Raw genomic sequence first — 11,729 nt, 5'->3', positions numbered from 1 at the left:
TTATTAAATATTAATCATATCTTTCTACTATCTCACATCATACAGAAACAAAGGTTTTAAACGGGACCATATGAAAAAGTTCTCATTAATGATTTGCTATGGAGTTAACAATTTATTAGATAATAGCGTGATAAATATCTAAAAAGATACAATTTTTGTCGTGTTATTTAATTTTGTATAACATACATCGAAATGTTTGAGCAATCGTGTATAATACAACGGTAAACGATTGATAAATTTCAACGCTCGGTTCGGACTATGTGCTACTTAATTCCAGTCTGAAAAATTAAAACAAATACTTTTATGGAGCTTCTAATATATTGCTCTTATTTATTAGAAATGAAATACTCTTACCCTAAAATTGAATGAGAAACTTCAACAAATAACAATAATTGATCAAAATTACCAAAAATATTGCATTAATATTTTATTGTATACCATTTCCATTAATGTAACTACTGAGATATAATTATTCTAACTAATCATTTAATTGATTATTAACGAATACAGACTGGAATCGAAATTGTACAATTTTACGAACCACATGAACGCGTATTCCATGAATAAACAATAAAGAAGTTGTATTTAATAATGATCGATTAACCATATTCATATTGTGTCTAAGCGTGCAACATGCATTAAAGTTTCATTTGTAACATTTGTAGAAACACGTATGCAAGGCTTTTAATTAAAAACGCAGCTCATTCTATCGCATTCTATATATTCAGTTATTCGCGGCTGTACAAACTACAAATTCCAATTTATTGTTCCAAAATACCATTCGACTATTTTTTTATCGGGAGTATATGAAATACTTAAATATAAATAATTCTTTTCACATTTCACAAAAGAGAAACGAAACATTCTTTAATAATTAGAACAAGCGAACAAGTGATAAAAACTTGCTACGTTTTTAACCAAGTCCCTTTACATAATTACAATATTCTTTTTTATTTTCCTCCCTACTTTTTTTTCTCTTGCACAGTTACGATTAGTCGTGTCAATTTTAAATAAAGAACTAATGAACGTTCCTTTCCTTTTAGAAATATCACGAGTAAAAAGGTGAAATAGATCGTCGAAAATCGTGAAAATGTGATATGTAGACTATACATACAGAAAAGCAGATGCTCTGAAATCTGCGTTCAATTACACTGAAATGAAACGATAGATATATATATATACATATATATTATATTTATTTAATGCTAATTGACCAAAGTATTTTTGGCACGTTTCGAATGTGTTCCAGACCATTTTTCTCTTCACTTACTTTCTACATCTATTCTAAAAAACAATTTTAACGAGTATTAAACTATCGATCAAACAATCAAAGTCACGCGTTTTCAAGAATTAACATTTCACGATTGTTGTGTAATTAATTTTGTAAAAACTTATTTTTCACAAGCAATATTTAAACTCAATTTTGTCCCATTCTATATCTCTGCAGCATTAAAATATCAAAAGATGTATTTACCTTTCGTATTGCATCTTTGTAGCATGCAAATATAAAGAAATTCGCTTATTTTTCAAAAAATGAAATTATTAATTCGGAAGTCAGTTTCGCGCCTTCGCGGCGAAATTGAAATCGCAATCATTGAAATTTTGAACGATGTACATCAAACGATGTTCATCGTAGTATCGAAACGAAGGTAATATTAAAAATTTACGGTCGATGTAATGCACCATTGTGACTTATGGAAAGAGTTATAATTTCATTTTTATTACCGCGTGCTACAACAATAAAAATATAACACGTGACTGTGACTGATATCACTACCGAACATGTACGTGTACGTGTATGCATCGATATACTTCCGATATAGACCAGATCTAATTGCTTAGATAAAGGCTAGAGGTCAATCTAGAAGTTGATTTATATTTTCAGTTAATACGTTGCTTGTAGAGCAATTGAAACTAGATACACGATTGATTAACTGAAATATAAATGAACTCTGATAAACGTGCGAGTCACTGAGTATCACAAATATCTTTTTTCTTTCTGAATCATTAGTATTGACTTAGAGGAGTTTCTCACAAAGAGTGATTACATTTAATAGGTAATCGACTTGCTTTAAATTTGAAGAAAACTGCTTTTTATGTGAACAGCTAGCAACTTTATGATCATGAAACTCAGTTACTCCATTCAAGAAAATGCCACGTGAACACTCACAGATTTTCTTGTTCTTATCTGCTTTTTAAAACATGAAAAAGAAAGAAAATGAAGAGCAATTAACAGTAAGATAAAAATATAATGTGACATGTATTAATTATATTAAGACTTATAACTGCAAACTAAATTTATAATTAACTTACACAAATTCCATATTATGAAGAGGACTAAAACATTTTCTTGAAATGCACGTAATTGACCAATCAAGATGTATAAAAGTGTGCTTGTTGTGCTTATACATTACTAAATAACAGACTTTTTGATTTACATACATCATAGTAAAGTGTAAGTCCAACACAGTTCACGTAGTTCATTGAATGCACATCTGTGTCTTAAGGCAATTTCATTTTTCATACTTTAATATATGCAACTGGCTTTGCACATTTCTCTCTTTATTCCTCGTGTCATAAAATATGCTTGCCACTTTTCCTACTCTATACACATACATATATATACAATAAAATTTATTTATTAAAAAAAGAAATTTATAAAACCATAACAAGTGTCACTTATGTATACATAAGTCATTCCTTAAAATAATGAAATTACTTACTGATTATAAAGAGTAAACTTCTCAGTTGTATATATTTTGAATGTAAGAATAATTTAACTATTGTTGCAGGAAATACTTTAACTACATACAGGATGATTATAGTAAATATATGATAGTTATACGTTGTTCACAATGCAAAAAGTATAATTTTGCATAATTAAATATTATCAGAAATTTACTTGCTCTTTTTTCTTTTATATGAAAACATATTAATTAATTTATACAATTTGATTATATAACAAATACAAAGAAGTAAAATTCTTAATCGCTTACAAAAGATTCAATGAGAGTATCATATAGATTCTTGAAAGAATATAATAATAAAATATAACTGAATATAGTTGCTTTTAAACATAGATATTATCATGCTGTCACTCAGTATATAAGTATTATAGATGTATATTCACAGTTCTACATCCTAATTGATATAAATAGAATTTGGCACTATAATCATGAATTCTACATAGATGATAAGTTATAAAATATTTTTTAAATTTTGATTTTCATTATTTAAAAACTTTTCAAATATCATACTAACTTAAATTATTTCATAACTTAAGCTTGTTCTTTAATAAATTTTGCAAAATATAATTAAAATTATAATTTATTATGTATATTTACTATAAATGTATCATAAATGTAATTATATAATTAAACATTGATCCATTTCATATTTGTCTAAAAAAGAAAATATTTTCAAATCTTATTTGTTCCATTGTTTTCCATGGATATACAAGCATATAGATTGGCCCCCAATAACTCACTTACATAGGAAGTTAAATAAATTATTTGTCGACAATATCTGTTGATCCCATACTATTTATGAAGTAAGTAATAAGGTCGAAAAATAAATTATTATAACAATAATGAATCAATCACATAGGTATATAATTCATCTAACTAATATGCATTAGTTATTATATACAAATATATCAAAACATTTAAAAGATCATTTCAATATACTTTACAACTTAGTCTTTCTCAAATCTTCTCAAATGTTTATGGCAAGACAAATTTTCATTGGAAGATGTTGTGGTATTAGCTGCCTTTGTAAAAATTGCAATTAAATTATTTTGATGTTATTAACCTGTATCTCATTGTCCAACATATAATTTTTTATACCTATTACTTATACCATAACATAGATTAAATGATTATATTTACTACAAGTGTCTTGTAATAAATACATGTTATAAATTAATTGGAAAACATTTGAAATTTAAGGTCATAGATGTTGATGGTTTTACTAATTAGTAAATTAGAACAAAGACAAAATCTGTTTGCCTATTGTTTTTTTCCTCAATATTATTTTGTTGATACTAACAAGAACACCGGATACTTTTATAATACATTCTACTAATATCACTATAGTACCTACAAAAAATTTGTGATTTAAAGGAATTTGTAAATTAAATTAAATGTAACTCAGAAAATAATTGAAAAAATAACTAATGTTCTAATCTTATTTTAATTGTGGATTTTTATTTTGTCCTACTATTTTATTGCGCAATAAATTAAAATGTCCATGTACCTGAGACAATTGTGCTTTAAGGGAATCTGAAAGTTGCTTTTGTAACTGCTGAACTTCCAATATTTCTTGCCGAAGATTCTGATAATCTTTTGTAACTTGATGAACAGACCGTAATAGACGAAGCACAGAGATCTGTTAGAAGCATAAAAAAAGGACAAAAATAAAAAAAGCAATTTAAATGTCAAATTTAGTAACCACCAAACAAATAAGGTGAATTATCATTTTTTCTAATCAAATCATTGTCTATCAGTTAAACAATTGATATTCGAACGAAAAATGTAATTTTTTGCACAAGCTACTGATTTTTAAATGAATCGAATCTAACAAGCAACTGACAAAGAAACATATATCTCGAACAGTGTTTTAAACAAAACATACCTCGCTTTCTGGATCTTCAAACTCTTTTTCGAAAGCATCAATTTTCCATGCGATCATGTCCAGCTTTCCGTCAGCTTCTTGTACCTATAACATCAACCAATTCATAAAATACTAACTTATTATACGTAAAAAAATAATACTTAACATTTGACATTTATTTGATCAAGTCCGGTATTTATGAAAAATTTCAAATGACAATCAGGATGAACAAGTAAAAGATAATAAAAAGCAGCACTTACACTTTGTTCGAGATGAACAATAGCGGAGTCCATGTTATCTATTAATTGTAACAGATTATTTCGAACGAAAAAGACGTAACTGACAAGCAGCTCGTACAAAGCCGATGGTTAACTTTCTCGTGCTGGAATCGATATGCGCTCACTGGAACATTTGAAAAGCGGTGAACCAACGGTTAACATTTCTGTTTAAATATTCTACCGCACAGGGGCAGCACCTACTGTGTGCATCATTTTTTCATCATTTGAAACTAATATAAATTGAAACTGTTTTATCGTCATCAAGTAGCAAGGATAAACCATTGACTAAACATAGAATAGACTTGATACTCAATATTTTTTCGTGTATTACATTTTGGTCACTCTTATTATGTTATATACTATTCTATATACATGCGATATTATCGATGGGGCATAGTAATGACAGTAGCACAGGTAAGGTATTTAGTCAATGGTAGTTGTTTGAGTTTTATAAACCACAGACGAGATCCTGTATTTGTCAATGACAATACCTACAAGAATTTTGTTGAATAATAAAAATTATTTTGAGGACTAAACTCATCCAAGTATGAAGAGGCATTACTTCATTATGCACTACCAAATTAAATAAGTTAAATTCATTAAATTAATGAAACTTAGACTTAAAATTAAAGTACGTTTATTTGACTTATTTAGGCCAAACTATAAAAAAAAGACTTACAGGCGCTTTGCTAAATCAGCTGTATTATTTAATAGACGAGGAGGATTAAAGGAAGTACCATTTTCTGTTATAAATTAAACAATGTACCTTCGTATGAAATATGCGCGCAATAATCTTAACTTAAATAAAGATTACAGCGCCAATGAAACGGTGAAATATGGAATTAAATATCGCAGTATTCAATCATAATCGATATAATTTCTTATAGTCGATCTATCATATTAGGATGTAACATAAAACTGCCAGTTTTAAGCGGGAAACATACCAAGAAAAAACATGAACAATTCATCCAGAAGTTATTAGGTAATCAGTAGATTGTATTCGTAGATTTGCTTTTGCATTATCAAATTCGTCTACAATCTGAACGTTGTTTTAAATAGTTATGACATATAATCACTGAAATTGGTTAAAGGTGAATATATTTTCGCAAAAATATTTCGACAGTTATCACAGAAAACTTTTATGTGTATACTATGTACAATCGTATGAAGTATTTTGCATTAGCGCCATAATGATACATAACTATCGTAGTTATATTTGTAAATTTGGTACCAATCTGAAAATGTATATAGAAATTAAAAAATATTTACTATAAACATATATTTAATAAAAACTAGTATACGATATGGACAGCCATCTTAAATATAAAATAATGAGTAGCTTGATAAAGTGAATAGGTAATTGAATATGCAAATACTTTGGTGATCTTTGCAAATTGTATTGAATTTGATTAATTCTAGTTGACTAAATTAAATTAACCCATAGTCATTTAAATATTCGTATATAAATATATATGATATTTGAAATGCTCATTGTTGATAAATATTTTCGATAAACATTTCGATTCTCCAAAAAATCGACTGAATCCTATTCGTGTAAGCTCGTACCTCATCCCATAAAATTAGTCCGAGATGCGTCCCTGTTACGCGGGGAGTTATTTGATTCTTGAAAATCGTTATTAAGATTTATCATTTCGGTGGCCATTATTAATTACATTAACTTCGTTGCTACTGTTGGCTACTGTTAATTTTACTTAATTAACGTACGTTTTTATTCAATAATTTTCCCGATATTATTATAATTTGTAACTAAATTATCTCTTTTTACATTTATTACATTTTTTGATTGTTACATTTACTGGAAGGTCGTGTTATGAGTTTCCAAAACGATATTTAACCTTGATCATGGTTCATTCGTATATAATTTGCTCCTCTTAAACATTTATTTAAAAGTTTTGATTTTTTATACAGATTATTGGTTGATCGCGAGAGAAATTTTTTTAACATAATAAATACGTAATATAACAAAATAATGTCACAGTTTATTAAGAATACTAAGATGAAAATGGGCAAGATTATAAATTATCTTTTTTTATTTCGAATATACTAGATTATTTTTTATTTTAAAGAAATTAAACAAATTGTTTAATATCAATTTGTTGCAGAACCTGTAGATTTTGTTTCACTTAATTAAGAAATTGAAATAACTTTTACATTTTGTTCCATTTCCGTGAATAATTGAATTGAATTCGAATTGAATTGGATATTGTCATTAAAATAAAGATAAATGTTTCATTATTTCAAACTTTGCAAATAATTAACTTTAAGAACAAACTATAATATTCTATGCTTTGTTTCAGATTTCTTCCAGCCTTCATTTCTTCCATGAAGTTCGGTGATTCCTATGTAATGGTGGCTTCACGATGACTTCCTGTAGGCCACGATAATATTGATAGCAACGTTCTTCGCATCTAATCGTGAGTTGCATGCATTTTTGTTCCTCCAGTCACTCAATCATGTCGTAGAACGAAATGTCCGAATCGATATGGGTGTCTGCTTATATTATGTAGAACTTTTAACGAGCATTGTGACCGCAGGTATTTATTATACCGCGAGTAGTGACACTTCTTTTTTTTATTATTTTATTTATTATTAGTTCAGGATAGGTTTCTAATTATATTAAACAAATTTTCGAATTTCGCGGTTGTGATCGCGAGTAGGTTTCGAAACGAACATTTACGTGTGCTTAAGCACGCACATGCGGGTAGACAGTGATCACTATGATCGTTGATCGACCGTGTTCACTTGAATCAGCTTCTACAATTTACTTTTTTATTTCACCTTAATAAATTATTTTTTATTTTACTATTAGAAGACTTGAGCTTAGATTTAAGATATAACGGGCATTGCGCCCAAAGAAAAAAGAGGTTACGAGCTAAAGAGGCCCGGAAGATTCAGAAGGGAGCAACTATTAATGACTTTCCATCGTCTGGATCATCCAAACATCCAGAATATAGAAAGTCATTTTCACTATTACTTTGTCACTATGCTCGCTTTTAGTATTTGTAATTGTAGTTGGCCCATGTACATGTCGTCCCACTACCATATAGAACAAATCACGGCTTTTCTTATTAATGTTACAAAAGATTAATTACGGCCTGAATTAGAGTTATAGAGAAGTTTTGCAGCTCTTTATTAGTGTTGCAAGAAATTGATTACGGTTTGAATTAGAGTTGCGAGAAAACGATAATCATGTTTGCTTTAGTGTTGCGAATTATGACACCGTGATTGTTTTTAACAATTTTGATTATAAATTGTTAGAATATTTTTGAGAGTAATTTGTAGTATCGCAGTATTTGAAGTAGCTTTTTGCTCATATATAGATAGTTATTTTTATGAAATTTGTTTTAAGAATAAGAATAGTCTTCCATCGCGAGTGTTTTAATTAGTTCTCCAGTTAGAATTGCGCAATGAATGATCGCGCTTTTTGAAGTAGCGTTGCGCTTATATTATACCCAATCTTTTTCCACTGATCTGTGAAAGCACATTCCTGCCTCTGGTTCATCTGATACCAACCACCCATATGGTTGCACTAAACATCTCATCGCAATCCCTCTTAATTATTATAGTGTTCATTAATGGAAACACTGGTATGTTTATTTGTTAATAATGTACATTTTTCTAATATTACTGTTTTTTAATAGTGTAACATATTGTACACTCCCAATTTATTTTGAACGCTTTTTTGCGCAACGGTCAAAGGATTGAACACATCAAAAGGAGAATTTATTAAAATTTGTTTATACAAAATTAGTAAATTTTTGCTTAAAAGCAGGATATATAGAGAAGGTCTCCATTCGCAGCAATCTCTATGTGGTAAGACCTGGGCAATCGGTATTATTTGATATACAGTTACTAATTGTATCACTTTACATGATATAATTATGAATTGTATAACAAATAATGAGCTGATTGGTTACCATCATGATTGTGTTGAAGAAATTAATAAACTTTACTTAATAAACTTAATAAACTAATTAATAAACGAATAATAAAAGTCAATGTGAAACGCATTTTATTTTAAATTCAATATTTAATTTTCTCGCACGTGGCTAATTATATCGCGTCGCCGGTAAAACGCTTTCTTCTTTCCGATCGTTCCTTTAGTAAGACATTTCATATGAAAGTTGTTTTATATAATCTACCGTTTACTTAGCAATTAATCTATATATTTAGCGCAAATAGGCATTGTGATATGCGCATAAATAATCAAGCGTAATGGTGTAAAGGTAAGAAAAGGTATAAATGTACTTAGTAAATAGAAATAACAATCTACACATTCTTAGTTGCACATTGTTCACACACTTCCTCTGAACACACTCCGAGATCATGCTCTCTCTCCTAGTTGACTTCCCTCTTTTTGTTTAACACATGGCTTATACTATGTTAATCAATTCGGTTTTCAACAAAATCAAAGTAAAAAAAGAATTAGAAAAATCAGAAAAACATTTTCGAATATTACTTGTATACATATGCATGTATTATGTATGAAAAGAAAGATAGAAATGCTTTTATTTTTGGTTTAAATGTTTCTATTAAGTTTTTCTTAAACATCTGAAACAATTTTTTCTCTTGTTGAGTGATATTGTCGAGCAAAAGTTTCTCCAACAAGTAGTGGAAATACCAGTGATGCTTCTGCATAAATCTAAAATATTAGTAAATGTTAAGTTAATTCATTATTTAAGTAATACATTTCAATATGATAAGGAATGTTCTTACTTTAACTGGTTTCGCATCCATTCGAATTTTACCCCATGAAACAGCTTCATCTGGACGAGCACCACTATCACTGCCATCAAATTCTGAAGATGTATTTATAAATACTGCATAGTCAGCACCATTTCTCTGAAATATAAATTATTTTAAATCAATTTATTATCAAAATCATTTCCATTTGAGATTTTCTCTTATTACCATGAGATTTGCATTGCATATGTGATGTTTTACAACACCACCTCCTATAATGATCATGCCACTATTTATTGCTTTCATAGCCATTGTATTTAACCGTCTAAGATCTGTAAAATAATCGATATAATATTATTTAATAAATTATATATATATTGTAGTATCGTAAATATAAAAATTAGTTTATTAATAATAAATGGATTAAACAGAAAACAATGGTTATTTAACATGAACTAATCGTAACAACGTATTATAATTAATTAACAACTCTCGTCAACACAAATTCAGCTCTCTCTCAACAACGCTAACAATACTATCTCGACAACATAATCCGCACTCTCTGACTTCTCAACTCATACTACCGTTAATTCGTTTATGTCCCTTAGCAACCCTTTGTCTTTTGTCTTAGCCTCATATCTTTTGTTTAAGCCCCATCATGCACATACTCAACAACCGCTTGTTTATATTTCGCACGACACCCCCGCAGGCCCCTCGTCCACGATACTACAATATAAATTACACGAAAATTTCAAACTTTATTTTGAGGGTTCAAACCTGATACTATGTCAACAATTAGACCTGGATTCCTAAAGGAATGGAAATACATCATATCACCAAGGCTGCCATCTGTCAGAGCAGGACTAAACACAGGAATATTATTTTTTGCAGCCCAATAATATATTGAATCTTCATTATTAATTTCTACACCAAGTCTTGCTATTACTTTAGATGGTGTCCAAATCGTACCCTAAAAATTCATGTACATTCAAGAACTTAATTTCTTAAAAGAGAATGTTTGGCTTCTTTTTTAAATCATACTCTTTCTTTCTGTTCAGCCAACATTGTGTCTAATATAGGCATAACCCAATCTTCAAATAGACAGTAATTATTATTAGGTACTAACAAATTTCCTATTCTATTAATACCACGTTCCCTAAGACTTCTTCCTTCTAAATGGAAATCTCCTATGTATGTTGGTGCTAAGCATTTTATGAAATCTTCCTCTACACCACCTGCTGTAGTTACAATACAGTCAACCTACAACACAAGTGTATATTTAAATTGTCAATAAAATTCAGGATTAAGATTTCCAAATGTTTTACCAGACCATTCTATGTTGCACAAGAAACCTTATAGTATCCCGAATTCCACATGAAGCCATATTTGATGTATATCCTAGGAATATTGTGCATGAAGATTTTCTTTCAATAAACTTATCTTCTTCCAAACTATCAATTTGGTCATCTTTAAGAGGAATGTTTCTAGCATTTATCATTCGCTGAATTTCATTCACTGCTAAACCAAAGTTTGTTGCTTGAAAGCCAGAATTTTTATATGTTTTAAATAAAGCATGATAGTCAATTCCCTTGTTCCAATCATATCCTGAAATATATTAATATCATTTAATATTGTAGTCATATTTAATTGCTGATTATATTCTAAAGCTTGATTTTCTTATATTTTGATGAAGCTACACAACCTTCCACAATAGGTGTTTCAACTGGAATGGGAGAACTGTTTACCAATACAGCATTTTTTACGATTTCTGGAACTTCATCGTGTGAATTTTGTTTACTGTCGTTCATTTTTATATAAGATTTATTGATATATTTTTTAAACTATATTATTTATATTATCCTCCTGACGGAATATGTGCTTATGTATATACACGATGTTTACAAGCAAACATAACCTAAAATGAAAATACGATTCAAAATAGTTTCTCCATACATACTAAAAATATTATAATTATTATAAATACTGATATTATAAATTATTATTAAATATTATAAATTATTATATGAAAATTCGTAATTTATTATTAAATTGTTTATTTCATATAAAGATTTATTTATTAATAATACATTTTTTATACATATAGAAGTTTTACTAACCTTTTACATCATTTTCAAT

General features: G+C 28.6%; 2 protein-coding genes across 2 annotated transcripts; both read right to left on the bottom strand.

Moving 5' to 3' along the window:
* Window positions 1-4,180: 4,180 nt before the first annotated feature.
* LOC117205500 lies at window positions 4,181-5,028 on the bottom strand. The gene is made up of 3 exons (XM_033443961.1): window positions 4,872-5,028; window positions 4,633-4,716; window positions 4,181-4,386 (listed from the first exon to the last, which is right to left on the bottom strand). Exons 1-3 carry the CDS (start codon window positions 4,902-4,904, stop codon window positions 4,186-4,188), a joined length of 318 nt encoding a protein of 105 aa, XP_033299852.1. The 5' UTR covers window positions 4,905-5,028; the 3' UTR covers window positions 4,181-4,185.
* Window positions 5,029-9,427: 4,399 nt separating this feature from the next.
* Window positions 9,428-11,527, bottom strand: LOC117205497 (probable deoxyhypusine synthase). Its single transcript, XM_033443955.1, has 7 exons — window positions 11,296-11,527; window positions 10,924-11,198; window positions 10,635-10,853; window positions 10,371-10,563; window positions 9,822-9,925; window positions 9,627-9,752; window positions 9,428-9,552 (listed from the first exon to the last, which is right to left on the bottom strand). Exons 1-7 carry the CDS (start codon window positions 11,399-11,401, stop codon window positions 9,454-9,456), a joined length of 1,122 nt encoding a protein of 373 aa, XP_033299846.1. The 5' UTR covers window positions 11,402-11,527; the 3' UTR covers window positions 9,428-9,453.
* Window positions 11,528-11,729: the final 202 nt, after the last annotated feature.

This window comes from Bombus bifarius, unplaced genomic scaffold (assembly GCF_011952205.1).
Source record: "Bombus bifarius isolate JDL3187 unplaced genomic scaffold, Bbif_JDL3187 scf7180000007991, whole genome shotgun sequence".
Taxonomy (NCBI): domain Eukaryota; kingdom Metazoa; phylum Arthropoda; class Insecta; order Hymenoptera; family Apidae; genus Bombus; species Bombus bifarius.
The sequence above is the reverse complement of the archived record's forward strand: the minus strand, read 5'-3'. Positions and strand labels throughout refer to the sequence as shown.

Excerpts from the sequence above, each read along its gene's own strand:
- LOC117205500 (XM_033443961.1), bottom strand. The coding sequence starts at position 4,904 with ATGGACTCCGCTATTGTTCATCTCGAACAAAGT. Across the intron at positions 4,717-4,871 it reads TTGTTCATCTCGAACAAAGT|GTACAAGAAGCTGACGGAAA; the intron begins GTAAGTGCTGCT and ends TTGATGTTATAG. Across the intron at positions 4,387-4,632 it reads TTGAAGATCCAGAAAGCGAG|ATCTCTGTGCTTCGTCTATT; the intron begins GTATGTTTTGTT and ends TGCTTCTAACAG.
- LOC117205497 (XM_033443955.1), bottom strand. The coding sequence starts at position 11,401 with ATGAACGACAGTAAACAAAATTCACACGATGAAGTTCCAGAAATCGTA. Across the intron at positions 11,199-11,295 it reads TGAAACACCTATTGTGGAAG|GATATGATTGGAACAAGGGA; the intron begins GTTGTGTAGCTT and ends AATATATTTCAG. Across the intron at positions 10,564-10,634 it reads TGGCTGAACAGAAAGAAAGA|GGTACGATTTGGACACCATC; the intron begins GTATGATTTAAA and ends ATGAATTTTTAG.